We start from the raw sequence: 20,526 nt of genomic DNA, 5'->3' as shown, positions 1-20,526 counted from the left end.
ATCCCCTTTGGAAGATTCACATACATAACAGCACAGCAAGGCTCCCCCAAGTCCTGCAGTAAAGAGAGCTGGCGAACTTCAAATTTATTGAAACACAGAAGTCTTTTTCCTACATAGCAATTACTATTCTGCAGTGTGCCATTGGGACGCAATCTAAGAAACACCCAAATTACACTGCTTTGTAATTTTTGTCATGTTAAAAGTCTTGCAAAAACTAAACATCCAACCATAACTAGCTACAGGTGGAACTGAAAATAGATTAAATTTGTGAATTTGAGATTGTCCAAAAAAGATAAGGTTTATGATTGCCCTGGGTAAAAAACCTTCTACCACTTCCTCTCTGTAATAAGGTTGTTGTAATTATGGTCTATGGAAATATGCTTATATTATCTGTAAGCACATACAAGCAAGTGATTTGGCTTTCTAAGTAACCCACCTCTAATCCTGCACTGATCCGTGAGCATGAGGTGGTAGATAAAGTGTCATTTGATGGTAATGGCAATAGCAGTATATGAAAATCTCAGTCACCAAATGACATCATTATGATTCATGGGGAAAGGCGCATAAGCAAGAGCCAGGAGCAAATAATCAACTCTGTCCCAAATGGATAAGGATTGATCGACTGACTAATAAAGTTTTCTTTTTTCCTGGTTATAAAATTTACATATATTCATCATGGAAATTTTTTTAAGGTAGACAATAAGAGCCATCTAAAAGCTTACGACCTCTAAATAATCATGGCTAACATTCTGGTATATTTTATTCCAGTGCATTGTCTAGATACCTATTTATACATAGTTGAGAATACATGTGTATATACAAATATAGTCTCCAATTTTTTTGTGAATATCATAAGTATGTTCCTAGGTCGTTAAAAACTCTCTATAGCCTTAATTTGTAATGACTACATTGTACGAATGTACCATTATTAATTTAAAAAAATAACTATTTTTTAAAACTGGAATAGGATACAACTATACCAAAAAATAATAATTATAATAGCCACAGCCACTTTCCTAGATTGCAAACAGATTAAAAGTTGCTCAGCTTCATAAAAATAAACTGGAAGTCTGGAGAATGTGAGATGACCATCTGGTCCCACACGTTAAGGGCACCAATGTAACTGCCTTTAATAGAAAGCTCCAGATAACAGAGGATTTTTCCCGTCTCCATGGGCTGCTCTGTAAAGAGACTGGAGCATCTCTTTGATTAAAAGGAACAAAAAAGTCATCCTTCAGTGTGAAAACTAAATGGTTCCAAAGACCCCAAATTCTTTCTTCTGCTTCCAGCTCTTTCTCCCCTGTCTCCTTCCCCTTGTATCCCCAACCCAATTCTTCGTGTCCCATTTTCTCTCCTTGTCTGGTTAAAGCAGGTCTTTCCCCCAGCTGATAGTGGATTCCTGCAAAAATGTAGCATTGTGGATAAAAATGAACCACCCCAATTCCACTAAAAAGTAAGTTGTGTAACTGTCAGAAGAATGCTCTAACTTTCAGAGGTACTTATCATCTGCATAAAATATGAAGTATAAATCAGAGTCCTATGAGTTCATTTTAAGTGTAAAAATTGCAATTTTGTCACCAAATGGAAAATAAAAACCTTCTAATACCTCTCCAAGTAATTACATTCCAGCCATCGTTTTAGTCAGATCACACCCATGGGATGAGCAAAGGCAGCCACTTCTAGAACCAGGCTAGGACTCAGGGTGCATCCAGTGCTGGCCCTCGCTCCCGGGATCTCCCCACTGAGAAGGCCACTCCAGGAACCTCGGCTGCCTGGGACCTAGAGTGCCTGCCCCAGGAGCCCAAACTTCCAACAAGAAACACCAAATTTCTTTGAACTCTAGTGTCTTTACTTTAAAACTTCATCCAAATTTTCCATGAAATGAAAAGCCGCAATATCCTACATCGTAATATATTACTCTCTGTTCAGTGTATCTTGCATTTTGAAAAGTATCTCCCTTAGCATCCAGGTTAATGAGAATAATAAAGTATTCAAAATTGTCTTCAGTTACTCTATCTGCAATCAGGTCTCTGCAGCTGAGGGGAGCATCCAGGCTCAGATGGATTTTGTTTGTCCAGCATGGTGCTCTAAAAACGTGTCTTTGAATGATAACTCCTGTCAGCCATAGTCCGCAACACTCCACACCCACCCACCTCACTGATTTAGAATCTTTGCCTGGCCTTTGCGTAAGCACATCAAAGAAATCTTTCTGGAAGTTCTTTGTGGAACCAGCCTGCCACCCCTGTGGGTGTTAGACTAAGCTGCTCAGAAATTAGCATCCAGTCCAAGGATGGACTCAAACGTGCTAAGATTCTCTGACCCTCCTGGGGCCTGCTTCTTAAGCTTTACTCCATCCTCATTGTCTCAAAATGGCCTCTAGGCTGGAGCAGTCGCTCCCCAAGTGGTTTCTACAGACTCCCGCTCTGAATTTCGCAGCATCACAGCTGTGCTCTTGACCTGCCCGAAAACTATGCCTCCAGGGCAGAAGCCTGAGTCTGCCCTGGCATAGTTGAGTAAGCAGCCTGCTGACTCTCATGTTGTGATAGCAGGTTCAACTCTTGAACACACATAAAGTCTAATCTTCGTAAATAAAGCCTATGGCCATAAAGCAAGGGTGAGTTACTTGTATCTGCTCCTCTCTGAAACAGTTTTGGGTGGGACTGCTGTTTCCTCCATCCTCAGGTCCTCACTCTCAATTTTTTTTTTTTTAGTTTGAGGATCCCCTGCATCCAGATTCAAGCAGTCACCATTGGTATTTTCTGAGCCCAGAGACCCTGAGCTCACAGAGCCATACCCAATTCAAGTTTTTGGCTGTGGTCAACTCTTTAGATGACCTCACTCTCACCCAAGGTCTCTTACAATTTTGGTTTACTTTAGGAAGCTATCTTAAACATACAACAATAATAGCATCATAATTTTGGCCAACGGACAAAGGGAGCCACTTCTTCATGTGGCCCATTTGTTTATGGGAGCCATAGAATCGTTAAGGATTTGAACCAAAAGAGACATTAGAGATCCTTGGGTCCAACACCTTTATTTTACAGATGATGAAACTGAGGTCCAAGGGGAAGAAGTCACTTGCCTGGGTCAAGTCAGTACACAACAAGACCAAAAATGGAGCTATTGTCTACCTATCCCTCACGTCATCATTGGAAATCTGTTAGGACTCCTCAAACTCTGGAGGACTTCTCACATTGCCAAAAACTTCTAATCAATCCTTTGCCTTATAGTAGTGGTTCCCAAAACTCAGTCCTCATTCGCCACGTTAGTGATTTTTGCTTTGTCTCTATACTACCTATACTATATGTTATTTACTTAATATTTCTTTCTAAATTGACTCACTGTTATTATTTAAATACATTTATTTTAAAAGGAAATTTTATATCCCTACCTTAAATGGAAAATAGCATTATTTTTTGTAAATAGGAACTATTTTTAAAATATTGTCTTCCAGACTCCCCACTTGTGCTTTGACCCCTCTTTATTAAAAGAGAGATTAGCACATGTTAAAAAATGTGAAATAACACAAAAGTGAATCACTTAGGAAAATTTTTAAATAATTTTAAATGTTATCTTTCCTTGTGACTCATGCTATTTAATGGCTCATCAATAGTCTGTGTTAAAATGAAAATGTATTACCTGGGTTGGGGAATGGGCTGAAATGGTCATCGGGGCCTATTAATTATGGCCTAGTAATACATTTACTCAACTTCAAGCTTCTTATCAAAGAAAACTACAAGATTTTGGTTTTTACATTGCATGAGTAAAACCACAGTTTCGATACAATATTTCTTGCCAATAACTTAAATTGTTCTTACTTTAAAGGTTTCATGGAAGATTTGAGGAAGTGTAAAATTATTTTCCTGATTGGTGAGTAGCAGCCCTCAAATTTTCTAATGCAATTGCTAATAATAACAACTTGGTGGGAAAAAAGACTATTCATTTCTCATCCTGTTTTGAAGTCTTAACTGGTTTTTTTTTTTGGTTAAGAAAACACCCCCAATGCTTCCAGACTGTTGCTTTCATTTATACAGTTTTGTGTTGCTTTTGGCTTTGCATCTTTTCAGCATAGACAAAGTAGGACTCTAAGGAATGTCAAACTCCTGAGTGTAGCTCTACTGTAATAAAATACATTATTATAATCCCATGGGTAAGGGGATGCCGTATGTTAAAATCTTTTCTGTTTGAACAATGACCATCTCCTCCTTAAATATACCAGTGACCACAAATTCAAATATACCTCAGTAACCATCTCCTGCATTCCATACAGCTGACATTAAAAATAATCTCACTTGTTCTGTGTCCTAGTACTGTGAAACTCATTGGTAAATTAACTGTGGGATAAAACTCATTTGGGGTTCACCAGCATTTTCTGAGTGTCTACTGTGTTCCGGGTTACCTCATTTAAACCTTCCGCAATCCTATAGGTTGGTGGTCTATCGTTATTACTTATAAGGACAAGAAAACTGACTCAGAAAGGTTGAGGAACTTGTCCAAGGTCACAGAGCTAGTGAGCGTGAGAGCTGGATTTCCAGTTTTCCTCATGGAAATCAATGGGACAAGTTGCACAGCAGTTAAAATTGCACAGAATAACATAAAACATTGTCAGACCACTTCGTGAAACTTAGTACTTTTCCCTCTAATTCTTCAAGTCTATAAAAAAGTTAATACATCTACCTTTGCATTTTTCAGAAAATATCTATTTCTATTCAGAAATAATGAAAAGGTCCACACCTCCTCAATGAGTGGGAAAAAGAATGGTTATCAGCACCCTAGAAATATATTGAGTAAACTTAGAATCTTGCAGCCTAAAGGCAGGATGCTTCCTTGGAAATCTCTCGATTAGTCTTCCTCATTGTCAGATGAGTCCCAGAGAATTTAAGGAGTTTGATCAAGGTCATTCAACCGACTGGTGGCAGAGAGGAGACCAGGGCTGTAGTGCCCCATTCCAGGGTCCTCCTCGCTCAACCACTCTGTCCTGTGGGTCATTACCCTGGACTGTCTCCCACATTCACTCATCCACCAAATACTTACTGAGTATTAGACCCGTGCTGGGCAATGAACAAGGGTCACAGAGCTTCCATCTTAGAGGGAAAGAAGAACTAATCGAATTATTATCCCCAAACTAGGAAGGAAACAAGGAGCTGAAACAGAGAAGAACCTGGATGGAGTGTTTGGGGTAGAAGTGGGGGATTGCTTTCACCAAGGTGATCAGGGAAGGCTTTCCTGTGGAAGTAACACTTACACAGGGAACTAACGGAAGAGGCGTGGCGACTGAAGGGATCAGTGAGACGTGAGAGGAGGAAGAATTACAGCCAAAGAGAACAGCATGTCTGAAGCCGTGAGAATTCTTGAGCCCAACCTGAGTTCTATTTCTGACCTGTGTCCCTCTAGTTGACCTTAGCCTTGGGAGCTGGATGGACTGCTGCCACATCTATTTTAATCTTTCCAGAAAGTAAAAGTATGTTATTTCTACTCCTTACTGAAGAGAAACTCACCATCATAATTTCAAAGAAAATTCCCCTTTCCATATAAACTTTAATCAGTTTTCTTGGCATCCAGGCTGTACACCATCAACTACACTTGCTGTTCAGCTTGTATCTTAGGGGCCAAATTAGGAAGGGGAGAGACTATTGAAACTTGATGTTCAGGAATCCAAAGAATGAGCCTTTATTGTTGCATAGAAATCTGTGTTTTTAATATTGTGGTCAAAAAAAGCTTCTAAAAATAGTACAGCATGATTTGTGGTGGTTGTTATTTCTCGAGCAAGAATATTATTTCCAATTTACCCATTGTTTAGCACTCACAGTTGAATTTTGAGATGTACTTTCAAATATCACTTCTGTCTGTCTAGACATAGCTAATGATTTTGGCTCACCTGTTCTTAAGTCCTGTGTCCTTCAGACAGTCAAATACATAATATAAAATCTTTGGTCTCAGACAGAGCTTGAGACCACCAAGGATCCACAGACCACCCTCTGGCAACTGCTGCTCTGAGCGAAAGGTTTTTCTTATATCCAAGCGTACTCACCTGAGTTTCAGCTTATCGGTCAGTCACTGTTCTAGTAAAAAAGATTTCAGCCTCCTGTGTGGGCAATAGAAGGTACAAAGCCACTGCAATATGAGGAAAAATAACTGTTCTTCTTCTGGAGTATTTACTGGACTCTGCTTGAAAATTAAGGCGTTAGTTCGAAACACTTTCTTGACAGACGGCAGAGTGGTTTTGGGGGGCTATATTTTTTGAGGTTAATTTGAGCTTGTAAAAATACTTGGGATGTCATAGACACACCCATAGCAGTTTTGATGAGTTTTAATAAACAGGAGTCAGTTGATTTCAGTGAAACAAGTGTGGTTTTGTCTCTATGAGAAATAGCTAAATTTTTCACTTTTCAAATTATTGTCTTGGCATCTACCAGAACCACAGTGGAGCTGAGTCTTAGCAGAGTTTGGTTGACATCCTCACTGTTAGTCTTAAGACAAAATTAATATTCCTAAAGCACTCTTCCTCTGTCTCAAAGTATCCATGAGTTCCCTTCAGTCCACAGAAAGGTCCAAATGCCTTACACTGTCCTTCAAAGCTTCCTACTCCTGGTCTCAATGTGTCTTCCCCGTTTCCCACTGTCCGCCCATGTGAGTCTCTGGCTCCAGCCCTTCCTGCATCATTATTATCTCTTGAACTGTCCTCGCTTTTACCAATCCTTCACTTCTCCCCTGGCTAATCGTGCCCCACGATCAGGTGTAAGTTCTAGCTCCCTGGAAAGTCTTCTCTAATCGTCAGCCTTCCTCCTCGGTGCTCTCCATCCCTCATGTCTGCATCACTCATTTAGCTGCCCCAAAATGACTCGAACAACAAATATTTGTTGGAATAATGAATTCTTTAGGAAGCAGTGTGGTCAGTTTCCATAACAACGATAACAGCAATTGAAATTCCTGGCCTGGAACTGGCAGGCAGGTTGCTGCTGCTGTAGCTGTCTCTGGCAAGACGGTTTTCAGGTTGATTATGAGCCTAATCAGATGCTCCTTATGCCATGTAGCTGCTACCCTCTCTCTGAGAACAAGCAACACCAACTTTCCCCCCTAAGCTGGTGCTCTTTGTGCTCATTTGCAAAACAGTTATAAGTGGAGGCAGGTAATAGCACTGACAGTCATCTGAGTGGAAAAAAGTGTTCAGGGACGTGTACCGACTGGGCCAAAGGGAAGGGTGGCAAAGATGGACCTCGATGGCCCTTTGAATGTTGTGTGACTACTACCCCTTTGTTCATAAAGGAAGCAGCCCAGTCGCTGTTTATAGAGAAATGCCTTCCAAAGGACAGGTGCGGGATCTCCCAGGAGAGGGCCTGGTGCTCAAAGGATTGAAGGGGGTTCTGGTGACTTTGGTTGTTCACACACAAGATATGGAACTGTGCTGATGTACAAGACTGGGACTCAGTCATTGCAGAAAACGGAAAATTATTTGGAAAAATGTAAAAATATCCTCTAAAGAGCCTCATTATCTCCCAGTAACAGCCTCCTACAGTTTCTCACAACCTTTTCTGGTACATTTCTTTCCTTTTTCCTTTTTTTAAAAATCTCTTGATCATTATCTTGCTATTATCCAATCCATTTTGTCTTCTTTTTCCCCTATCTGCTTTTCATAGTCTGCCCCGGCCCACAATGTGACACACGCTGAATTCCCATTAACCCCTTTCTGAAGCCTCGTAGAAGAGCTTCCGCTTGCAAAATCGTCTGACTTTACACGTGAGGTGTGATGCTAATGGCATAATGATCAAGACATCATTCAATGGCCTTAACTCTCAGCGTGTCAGGGACACAGATGGCCTCGTGTACTGTGGCCTTAGTGCTGATAAACTGCTCTTAAGTAGTAAGTTTTGGGAGGTGCTTTGACAATATTCTGTGTTATTCTGTGCATTTTTAACCACTGCGTGACTAGTCCTATTATTTCCTGGAGGAAAACTGGAAAATGAGAATTTTTGCTTAAAATTCAATATTTCTATGCCTTCCATTATTTCATTAGAGCCCTATTGTCATTTCATTGTTGCCTATTGTTAAAGAACTACGAATTAATTTAATTTTTACAGGGTAGCTACTTGGGGCTCTGATTGAACATTTTTGGTGGAATTGACTCACATATTTGATTAAATTAAAAATGAAAAACAGGGGCCTGGCCCTGTAGTCTAGTGGTTAAGTTTGGCATGCTTCACTTCAGCGGTCAAGGTTTGGTTCCTGGGCCCGGGGCCTACACCGCTCGTTGTCAGCCATGCTGTGGCAATGATCCACATGCAAACTAGAGGAAGATTGGCACAGATGTTCGTTCAAGGCAAATCTTCCTCAGCAAAAAAAAAAAAAAAGAAACACAAATCTGATTGCTTTAATTTGACGTAGCTAAAATAGAAGCTAACATTTACTGAATTCTTAACACACACTGGGCCCTGTATAAAATGTTTCATAATGTTATCTTATTTAATGCTTGTATCCCTATGGAGTAAGTGTTATCGCCATCCTGACTTTTCACTAAGACATTAGGGAGTTAAATAATTTGCTAGTAAGTGATGGACCTGGGGCTTGAAAGCTTGGATTTTATCACTGGCAACAAATGCTGCCAGCTGTTTTCCTTGAAGTGACATGCCTCCTTTATTTCTTTTCAAGAAAATGTCTGCCTAGTACTCCAGTCTGAAAAACCATAGTTTATCTGTTAGTTGGTCTTTCAAAAGGTAAAAATGGTATTTAACTAAGAAAGCAAGTAGTTAAGCAACTCAACCAACCACAACTGCTTTTCCTGGAGAAAACCGTTACGCTCGGGCGTGCTGGAGTGCCTTATGAGTACTTCCCATTTTGTCAGACAAAGTGTTACAATGACGTATACTCAAGGGTCAAAATTAAATTAACCTTTTTTACTGCTTCATCAAGGACATTCGTAAGAAAACTGGCATTTTTCTGCTTTTTCCTTTTACTGCGAGTTCATGGTGGTGGAGAATAATGACTAGTAGAATTGGATTCGTACCACCGTTTTACAACCATTGCTTCTGCACCATCAGTGAAAAGCAAATAATGTCTTAGTGCTGTCATGAAAATAGGGGACCCCCGTGGTGTGTAGACAACACTTTGGGAACCCTCATCCTAGGGTTAACTGGAGTGAGAGGGGTTGTCGACCAGCTATGTGAAACATCAGAGTTAGCATTTGGGAGGTCTTGGAGGAAAAAAGTCCCTTGGGCCTTGTTTTCACTTGTCCTTTCAAAAGCAAAGGACCTCAAGAATGTGAGGAAGGGATCAGGGAGAAAGGCTGTATCTACTGAAATCCCTGTTTCTCTGCCTTCTGTGGGCCTGGAAGAGTTCTGAATGCTTCTCTGTACCCAGCGGTGCAGGGAAAGGAAAATCTAGGCGCTTGTCAGGTCAGGCAAAGAGGAACGCACAAGGACGCCCAGCAGGAGGCTCCAGAGCAGGGGCTGGGTGGAAGGTGGAGGGGGTACACCTCAGGAGATCAACAGCAGGAAGAAGCAGGACCTGAGGAAGGGTGAAGAACACCCTCGAGATGGGAAAAGAGACCAAACTTTGAACTTGTCTAAGTCCAGTCTGGCTGTTATAACAGAATGCCATAGACCAGGTAGCTTATAAACAACAGAAATTTGTTTCTCACAGTTCTGGAGGCTGGGAAGGCCAAGATCTAGGCACCAGCAGATTCAGTGACTGGTGAGGGCCCTCTTCCTGGTTCACAGACAGCCGTGTTTTCACTGTATCCTCACATGGTGGAAGGGCGAGGGAGCTCTCTGGGGTCTCTTTTATAAGGGCACTCATTAATCTCATTCATGAGAGCTCCACCTTCAGGACCTAATCACCTCCCAAAGGCCCCACCTCCTATACCATCATGTTGGTGTTAGGATCCAACATGAATTTTACGGGGGCAGAGATATTCAGTGTATAGCAGAACTGGACTATCGAGGTTATCAGGAATCATTGGATTGGACTAAGAAAACCCAGGCTAGGCTTGATTGAGTTTCCACTATGAAGTCAAAACAGGCATCTCAAGACACAGGCTGGGTTCACATAGAGAAGTAAGTTTCCATGTGACTCCCAGGCCTGAGGTCTGCCCAACTGTGAAACATCATCCCTGCTCCAGGCACAGACACACGATTGCCACAGCTCTTTCTCCCCTGAAGGGTTGCAGTTACCAAGGGCCCCTTTGGCACTCTCGTGGCCAGACAGCTGTATTTCCAAAGTCCAGACCATTCAGGATGAGAGCGTAAAGGAAGAGAGACTTTGGGCCACTTTCCAAGATAGCCCCAAATGTCGATGGGGTGTCTTCCAACTGTTAGAGAAATGCAGGTGTTGTGTGCTGACAATGAACCTGCTTAATTACATAAAGCTTTTCACGGCAAAAAGGCTCTAAGTAATGTTGAACTAGAACAAAACACTTTCTTTATTTAATCAGACCAAATTAATAAACCTTTATCGAGGACTTACTATGCTTAAAGAACTGTGAGATTCAAAAAGACATTAAACAGCCCTTGGAACACTGCATGACATGGCAGAAGTGGGTTTTTATTTTTTCTGTGTTTCTTAAATTATTTTCTCAGGGAAAGGGAATGTTGCTGAGTTAATTAGGAGTCATCCAGAAGGGCAAATTACTGCTAAGAATAAAAAAGCACAAGCGAATGAGTTTTATGAGGCATAGTGAATGGAGACCTCAGACCTTCACACGCATTGTCTCCCTCCCCATTTGTTGAGATGTTTCTGGAAGCTTCATTAACTCATCAACTGAGTCACCAGGTAAAGTTTTAGGGACTCATCCTGTTCCCTCAGTCAAGGCCACCTCTCCAGGCCTGACTCACTGAAGGCCTCTTTTGCTTGTTCCAAGACCCACTAAGAATGATCAGTGGACAGTGGCTGATGCTACGATTGTAGAAGGACCCAGCACTGGAAATGAGAGAACCCAAACTCTTGTGTTTGTATGCAAGCTTGGGCCAATCCTTTAGCCTCTCCGAATTACTTTTAAAATGGCAAAATAACATTTGTTTTCTGTCCAACCCAAATTTGAACAGCCAATGCGTCATGTTGCTAATTCTTCTCTTAAATAGGAAGCATGTACAACAGAGACATAGCCCCAAGAAAGCGAAGGCAATTGAATAAGTCAAAGTCCCCATCCTCCACCCCAAAAATATTTATTTTAATTACCTAATAGCAATATTAAAATCAATGTGTGTATACTGGTGACTTACTACCTTCCAGACACTGTGCTGCCTTTATACATATTATCTTATTTAATTCTCACACCGATCATCAGTACTCATATTCTTCCCCACTTGACAGATAAAGAAATGGAGGCTCAGAAATATTAAGTAACTTTCCCAAGGTTACACAGTTAGTAAGTGACAGAGTTGGGACTCAGACCCAAGTTTCTCAGACTTCAAAGCCTGTGCTGTAAAAGGGTCTGTAGACACATAAGAAGGAGGTCCGAATGTGGGTGAGGCTGTGGGAGTACAGCGCATGAGGGGAGAGTTTGCCATAATTATTTGAGTGGATGCCTTGGTTTTCTATTTTACTTTGTTCCTGTGTATCCAGCTATTGATGTCTGAAAACAAAGACAAAATAATAAGACATCAAATGAATATCGATGAAACAGATCCCTGAGTGCCCCAACCGTGTTTCTCCCAATTATGTGAAATTCCATATTAACTTCAAAACAAGAAACAGTTTGAATTCATAAAAGTATCTGAGCCATGACTGAACACCCTGCCCCCCACACACACAAAGCACATTGATTTCAGAATGTAAACTACATCTTTTACTAAGACATAGCATGGGTACCTTTTTTGTGAGCATTCCCCAAAGTGTTTCAGACGGCCAAGAGCAACAATGAGCAAGAATTTGAGAATGTGATGCTGGTGCTTCTGAGATTTTCTCTGTGGGTTGGCTGGAGTACCTTGACTACATATTGATCTCAAACAATGACTGAGTATGGAGGTGGAGGAAAAAGTAGCCTAGGCCAGGGGATATACAGACTTCAGGGGGCTGCTTAACTCCCCTATGATAAATATTTCTCTCACTGCTATATTAAATGCTTCCATTAGGTATATATTCCTTTGGGTGGTTTTCATTAATTCATTTGACACATTTATTGAGTGTCTCCTATCTATCAGCAAAGTGATAGGCCTAAGCATGAAAAGATGAAGGACGAGGCTCCCTAATCTCAAGGCGCTCATGTTGGTACGTGCCATGGCAGAGGCAGAGGTGATGGAGAAAAAGACTGAAGTGGCTGTGCCAGAGCAGGAAGGGGAAGTCAGAGCTGAGTCCTGAGGAAGAAAAGGAATTGGCCAAGTACTAAGTGGGATGAAAGTTGGAGTGGGCCCATGGCAAGGAGAGGGAACAAGTATGAAAGAGAGAGCCTCGGAGGTGAGGGCATGGGAAGCAGTGAGAGGCAGAGCTGGAGACGGAGGCAGAGTCTGGGGCATGAAAGGCTGAGCACGCCAGGCTAAGAAATACGAACTTCATCCTGTAGCAGCTGGGACCTGTCAGGGCTCTCACTCAGCCACGTGTCATCAGATGGGATTTCGGAAAGAGCACTCTGTCAGCAGTGAGAGGGAGCCGAGGCTGCAGCAGAGAGGCCAGCTGGGAGGTCGTCTGGATGGTCATACAGACGAGGAACAAGGAGGCTGTTGAAGTGGAAAAAAAGAAATAGATCCAAGAGATTTTAGGAAGTAGAATCAACAGGACATAAAGATCCCTTCTATGTACAGGTGACTGAGAAGAATTAACATGACTCAAAAGTGGCTGATTCAGATGACCAGAAGTGCCACTCAAGTTGATAAGGGATGTGGCAAAGAAACAGGTTTTGAGGGAGCAATGAAGAGTTCAGTTTTAAACATTTTAAGATTGAGATGCTTATGGGACATCCATGAGGTAATATCCATTAAACAAGAGGTTTTCGAGATCTGGTACCCAAAATACAAGTTCTGGCTGTAGGTATGGATGTGGAATTCACCAGGATATCACTGGTAAGTGAAACCATGTATGTGCGAGGGATCACCCAGTGAGCTTAGGCAGAATGAAGCCAGGGGAAAGCTGAGACCCGGAGTCTAAGAAATACCCATGCCAGAGCCAAAAGAGGAGAGAACAGAGAGGAAAGCAGAATAGCAAGAGCAAATGGTGTCAGAGAAGGCAAGGGAGGGGAGAGTTTCCATCTGGGAAAGTTTAAATCAAACATAATGAAAGTTGTCTGTTGGACTGGCAAACGAAGAGTTCTTGGTGACTTTGTTGAGAGCAGCTCCAGTGGGACAGAAAGGAATAAAGCCAGTGGGTTCATGGGTGATGGGGAGATAAGGAAATGAGGATGTGTCTAGACTACACTTTCAAGAAACTTGACTCTGAGAGAAAGGAAAGACTTAGAGCAGTATCTAAAGGGAAAGGAAGGTCAGTAGGGGAATATTTTTAAAATATGAGAGAGTCAAGCACATTTGTATAAAGAGCGAGGCAGTACAGAGTCTAATTAAGAGCACGAGCTACTTAAGTTCAAATCCCAGCTCCCCTGCATCCTGGCTATGTGACCTTGGACAACATCCTTAAACCACTCTTTCTCGGATTCCTCACCTGTAACGTGGAAGCAGTGATTGTAGCTGGGTCTTAAGGTTGACGTGAGGATGAAATTAGTTAACACATGTCATAGTGCTCTTAGTAAGTAGTCAACAAGCATTAGCTCTCATTATGACTGTTAGACTGTTAGACGCTGAGTGAAGGAAGACAACTGATAAGAAAGAGAGGATCCTGAGAAAGAAGAGAGGAGAATGGGGTCAGAAGTGAATTGGAACAAGGAAAGGTTGCCTACCAGATGGGGAAGCCATAACTGAGGTCAGGAAGTTGGATAAGTTCCTGTATCTGTTTCCGGTGCCATTTGTTAAAATTAACCCTCCCTAAGGGACTGACCTGGTAAGGGTTGTTTCCGTTGAGCAGCTGTGGTTGCTGGGATCAGGGCGAGTGGAAGTGAGGAAGTGTCTCCTTAGGTTTGGGGCTTAAACCTGCCAATAGGCTGCCATCTCCTCCGTGGACACATTCTTGCTATTGTTTACAACAATACCACATGGATTTTACTCTAGGAGGCCATAGTTAGCCTTGAGGAATGAAGCAGACTAAGACGACAGCGATTAAGGGGACAGTGACTATTTTGGCCTTCCTAAATGTAACATTCCCAAGGTATTTCCGACTCATTTTGCTCCAGGCTCCAGAACCAAGAGTCTCACAGCATCTTTTTAGCTATAAGTGAAACACATTTAAACCAACCAGCAGGTGGTCAAGGCCATGAAAGATTCTCTCCTTTTGTAACTGAGTGCAGCTCAGTTTAACATGCCATGGTCCTGTGACCCAGCTGGTATTTCATCCTCATATTGTCTGGGGTGCTGACCCTGAAGGCAGCGCTCCTCATGGTTCTACTGTGCTCTGAGAAATGCCTTCTACTAGAAAGTGACTCACTGAGTTAGTGCCACACACTGCCCATCCACATCAGCAAATGACCAGTTTAAAGAGGAAGGAAGCTGTTTGGTCTATTTGCATATTTCCTGGCTTGGACTAACTCTTGTAGTAAAAGCAAGGAAAGCTGGTGTGAGCAGAGCAGCATGCAGAGCACAGTCTTGTTTTTCCTGAAAAGTCCTCAGCTCAGTCTGGGTGGGGCTGTTGAGGCAAGGCTGACACTGCCCCTTGTTCCAACCTCTGTTGTTGAGAAAGGAAGAGAATGTTACGCAGTGAGAAACCTGGCTGAGCCTAGCCAGCAGTCCCGTGGAGTCTGCCCCTGGGAACCCCTTCCACTGACCACTTGCGTGAAGGCAATGATGGCCATTGATTGGAAAATGACTTTTACTTACTCTCCTAGATGACAGAGACCATGCCGGGGTTTTTTTCCCTTTGCTTCCTGTTTTGGCAGCACCTATCAGCATGCCTGGCACTTAGTAGGCGTTCAGTATATGTCTCTAGAATGAATGAATGAATGAACAAATTGCAATGGAATAGAAGATGGTGACAGCTCAGATAGAGTTACACTAAGAGACTCTTCCTCTGGATAGGATCTGAACAAGCAGTGGAGTCTTTATAAAGTCGTCTTGGCCTCTTCCCACCAAAAACAAAAACAAAAAAATTGTGGCTTTTGGTAAACTTCCTGAGTGTGGTAGCATATGGCTTCTGTATTAGAATCAAGTTCCGGTCCACCACTATGTAGCTGGAATAGACATCAGGAAGCAAAATACAAAACAAATAGCTAGCACATCATTGCATTCATGGTACGGATTCCAACTGTTACCATCCTTCAAAGAAGGGAGTATGGCCGGAGCTGACATGTCGTTAAACTGTCATTAAAGATAGGGGAGCAAGAAAAGGCTGAATTAGACATCATTCCTGCAACAAGTACAGGGGAGAAATTTTTAAAATTTTTTTAGTGTCCCCACCCCTCAAGGAGCTTATTTATAATATATTTGATGAAGCAAGAATTGATGCTTCTGAAAACTGTAGAACCAATATAGGACAGTGTAAAATTAACTGACAAAGGAGCTCTTCAGTGAGTGTTAGCAAGGATGAGAGGACAAAGAAAGCACGCGGCTGAATGGTTGGGAGCCCCTTCCTCGAGGAGCCGAGAACCCAGGACGACCTCAGAGAATGGATGGGACCCCCTAAGTTTGAGAGAGGGCTGAGGAGGGAGGCATCCCACCAAGGGAGATTGTAAGTCGGGAACGAATTATGCAGTGGGAATATGGCCCGCATGGCCCAGGAACAGGAAGGAGATGGGCCAAATCATGGAAGCCCTGGACGCAGAGGAACAATGTGATGAAACTGATGTTGACCAAGGACCAGTCCAGGGCTGGTGAACAGGCAAGGGAGCACCAGGAGGGAAAAACCAGGAGGTTTTTTAAATGCTCTCAGGGAAAACAGGTGAGAAGAAGGAATCTTAGAAAAGGTTGGCACCTGAAGTATCTCAGACCAAATGAAAATAATTGATTAGAGGCCTTGTTTTCAAGTCCTTTCCAGAGGAGGAAGAAGCGTGAATGGAAATGTTAACCCCGCCACCGCACAACATCACCGGAAGGTGTAAAATGAGAGACTCTGCTCACTTACTCATTCCTGTCTGGCAGGAGAAGCACAGAGCTCAGAGAAGGGTCATTCTAGCTTAATTCCCCAACCAATTTAGGAAATAAATCTTGAGCATCACTGAAAAATAATCATCGAGCCTTAATTTCAATACTTTAAGTGACAGGGCATTCACTAACTTATGAATAATGGAATAACTAATAACAATTAGCCCTATTTGGAATCTGAATCAGTGTGGATTATTTTTAGCTGCAAGTTTTTAAAAATAATAACAGTGGCAAAACAAGGTACAAGTTTCTCTTTCTTGTAAAATTCTGGATGCAAGCAGTCATAGGAGTGGTATGACATGCTATGGTCTCAAAGACTCAGGTTCCTTATATTTTGTTACTCTTCTATATGGCTTCTCCAGAGTCACCTCATGTCCTAAAATGGCTGTTCATGCTCCAGCCTTTATGTCCTAAGTCTGTTAAACAGGAAAGAGGAAATGGGGGAGAAGAACATGCTTCTCCCCTTTAAGGACAATTCCTGGAAATTGTATTCACCATTTCTTCTTTTATCCCTTGGTCACAAAGACCCTTTTACCTGAAAGTGATACTGATAAATGTAGTCTATATTTCAAGAAGCTGAGTGCCCATTTAAAAATCATGAGATTTTATTTTTTAGAAGGAATGAGAAAATAGATATTGTGTTTCTACCGCACAGTCTAATGCAGGCCTCCTTCTCCTGGCAGCAAGGAAGGTGGGTTTGACTTTTAAAAAAACAAAAAAAGTTTGGGTTTTTAATCATTCCTGGTAGGATTGAGCTCACCAAAACAGGCGGTGGAGGATGCTTCTCTGTGGAGTGGGTGCTACCACCAATATCCATGACAGCAGAAGGAGGTAGAATTAAGCTGGGCCTCCAGAGATCTATAGTCCACTCTCAAAACCAGGACAGCAGCCTGGCAAGTGGGCAGAGGCTGCAGCCTTCCTTTTGAAATGCTTCTTCTGGAGCTCCCCAGCAATGCCTCTTGGGCCACCCACCGAAGCCTCAGTAATGCCACCCCTCCTCTCTCATTCCCCACTGGGGGTCATTGAACTCAGATGAGACCGTCGTAGCCTTGAGCCCTAGTGGAGGAGGATGCTGCATCTGCTTGGTGCCCTCTGCAGACGAGAGGGTCCCTTCTCTCGGACAGCTACTGCCTTAGGGAGGCCTGCCCCAGATTCTGACAAAACTTTCTCTGTCAAAACTTCCACTATCTGCTTTAGTGCTGCCCTCTAGAGCAACACAGAGCAAAGCAGCTTTCTCTCCACCATTGTGGCCATTCGAGTTCTACCGCGCTAGCCATTCAAGTATTTGAAAGATTTATACCTTTCCAATGAGTCACATCTTCGTCTGATTAAAAACATCCAGCTTCTTCTATTATTCTGTAGGTTGTAAGCTCCTTGAGAGCAGGGCACTGTCTTCTCGTCTTTCTGTCCTCAGCCCTGAAACACAGTCCCTCATATGGAATCTCCATATTTACTCACGGAATGAATGGATAAATTCTACTTTGATCATTTCCCACTCCCTCATGTCTCTTTGGACAGACGTGGTCAAAGTCTCTCCTAAAACAGATTGGCTAGAATTATTTTTAAGGATTTCTTTTCTTTTTACAAAAATAATACATCTTCCTTGTAGAAAACATCTGTCAAAGACAACATCTCATCCAAAATCCCAAAGCCTAGGGATGAATACTATTAAGATTTTGATTTATATTCCTCTTAGGTTTTTTCTATGTACTTATTTTTTAAAATACATTTTTCCTCAAAATGGGATCATGCGACTTTAAAACCTACTTTTTGTACTTAACAAAATATCATGGGTGTCTTTCCAAGATTCTACAACCAAATATACTATCTCATTTTTAAAAGTTTTTTGTAATTGACCTGAAACAGAGAAGCAGTCACATCAGAAGTGTTCAGCTTGATGAATTTTCACTAAGAGGGAACCACCCATCTTACCAACACACAGATCAAGAAATTGAACATAACCAGCGGCCCGGAAGGTTCCCTGTGCCTCCTATTCATTTCCCCACAAGGAATATCGTAGATATTTCTGAACTTTATATAAATGGAATCATATTGTATGTATTTGTTTTTTTCTGTCTTCTTTCAATACATCATTTTAATGACCACATGCTGTTCCTTTATATTGCTATATTGTCACTTATTCAGTTTATTCCTATTGTCATGCATTTTCTCCCAATTTTTTGCTTTCAGTGAAACTGCTGTAATGAATATCTGCATAACTAAAACAGTGATTTATTTCCTTAGGATAAGTCTATTGACCTGAGAACTTTCAAGACTTTTGACTTATATTACCAAATCGCCCTTCAGAAAGGTTGTACCAATTTTATATTCCCACCACAGCATGTAAGACTTCCAGTTTCCGTGGTGTGACCCAAAATTGAACACAAAACTCCAGATGGATTCCAACTAACGGTCACCACAAACGTCCCTACCTGTCTTCAATATCCTCACTTCCTTTAACAGGACATAAATAGACTGCAAGCACAAATATTCTCCAGGTTCTCTGACAAAGACAAAAACACAGAGTGGTAGAGCTGAAGATGACCTTGGGATTTATCCAGTCCAACAAGCTTATTTTCGAATAAGCCCAAGCTTATTTGGGCTTCCTAAAACAGAAGTCCAAGGAGGAGAAATATCAGAGCAGACAGATTCCCAGCGAAAACCAAACCAGAAAACCACGTGTAGAAAAAAAGCTGCAAAGAAACAACAAAAAATGTATTTTGGTAGTTACCTTTGGGGAGTGGGATTATGGGAGATTTTTCTTCTTTTTACTTTTCTGAATCATCTAAATCTTCAATAGGGAGCGTATATTTCTTTTACAGTAGAGCAAATTATTTTCTTTAAAAAAAGGGAAAAATAGAAAAGAGGGGCTAAGTTTATAAATTGCCTATTGTATTCATTTAATACATGCCTAAGATCATAGCGTGAAGGGGCTACAACATAGGAATCTGGAAGAGGCGGAGCGCTCTAGAACAAAGAATTCCGAGACCCAAATAAGCAGAGCCTGACTGAAGCAACTTTTGGAAGGCTCTAGTCTGTAAGTTTGAAAAAATGAATTTGCTTGGTGAGCTGGGTCTGGAACAGGCCCTGGAGACCTCTAGGGAAAGAAAGAAAGGCCAGGGTTTTTAGTGGTGTTTCCTTTGGGGGCAGGCCCTGTTTGGAGGTGGAGTTAGGGTGCTGTGAGCTGTGTTGGGTGGAAGTGTTTAGGAGTCACTGCCGCAGTGCCTGCCATTTCCTCTCACCCAAGACCTGAACCTTCCTTGTCTCCTGTCTACGCGAGAGCTAGAGTCACAGAAGCCAGTTTCAGAGTCTTGTCCTAGTTAGACCTTTCATGTATCTCGCTGTGCCTGTGGTGGGTATAGCTGAATGAATCCAGAATCACAGGGTGTTAGAGTTGTCAGAACACAGCCGAAATCACGCCCCTAAAATCTCTAGGCTATTCAGTGGTGGGGCCTGGTAGGGTTGCCAGACTTAACAAATAAAAATACGAGACACCTCGTTAAATTTGAATTTTAGATAAACGTTGACAGCGTTTAGTGTCAGCACATCTCATGCAATATTTAATTAGACGTCCTGTATTTCACCTGGCAACACTATGGGGCCACGAGGAAAGCCAGCCCCCAATGACCACTCCAATTGATTGAAGACTGTGCAGTGCATTTCTGATCAGCAGGTCTGTCTGATTTCCAGAACGGTCTTCCATGCGAGAGACTGTAGAGTTTAGCGGTTACCAGGGTAGAACTGACCACTGGGCACAGATTTAACCTGTATAGTAAGGTTAAATAGTTCTTCAAACAGTTGTTTTAAGGATTAAATGAATTTTTACAGATAAACACATAGAACAGATACTTATTAGATCCAGTTTTGAGCCAAAAGCAGGGTGAACCAGATGATACCTTTCTCTGAACAGTCTACGGCAACTTCTCCAACATGATTGTCTCTAAATCACTCCATTGGTACAAAATCAGCCCCAGTCCCCCTCCTGTTTTCTCTGCTTTAGCTGAGAAAACAGAAAGTCCCCTCATCTGCAAGAGAGAGGGTGGCCCTGCTATTGATAAGGCAACGAGGATTTTTACTAACCATCATAACAACTATTCAGTCATGATAGATCCATGGTCTCAGCATCACTACATTGTAAATATTAAAGGAACTATCAACAAAGACCCCCTGCAAGGACTACTGGGAAATTCACAGCAAATTGCCTTGCTTGGATTATCTCGTCTAGAAGTTCCAAATTGGGCTAATCATCAGAATTACCTAGGGAGTTTCCTTTAAAGATCATCTTTTTTTATCACAAAAATACTTCAAACATTCAGCAAAGCTGAAAGAATTCTACAGTGAGCACTTGTATACCCACCACCTAGATTCCACCATTAACATTTTACTATAACTTGTTTCATCACATATCTGTCCTTCTGTC

General features: G+C 42.0%; 1 protein-coding gene across 4 annotated transcripts in view; it reads left to right on the top strand.

Annotated features, from left to right (window-relative positions):
• Positions 1 to 20,526, top strand: part of AK5 (adenylate kinase 5) — a 224,326-nt gene that overhangs the window by 163,458 nt on the left and 40,342 nt on the right. For all 4 annotated transcript variants that reach the window (XM_070592028.1, XM_070592026.1, XM_070592029.1 and 1 more), the window contains exon 10: positions 3,826 to 3,870. In XM_070592028.1, the coding sequence (XP_070448129.1) occupies positions 3,826 to 3,870 (45 nt within the window). The remainder of the gene's footprint in view (positions 1 to 3,825; positions 3,871 to 20,526) is intronic.

The sequence above is a fragment of the Equus przewalskii genome, chromosome 24 (genome assembly GCF_037783145.1).
Source record: "Equus przewalskii isolate Varuska chromosome 24, EquPr2, whole genome shotgun sequence".
Classification (NCBI taxonomy): Eukaryota; Metazoa; Chordata; class Mammalia; order Perissodactyla; family Equidae; genus Equus; species Equus przewalskii.
This window is presented reverse-complemented; position numbering and strand designations above follow the sequence as displayed.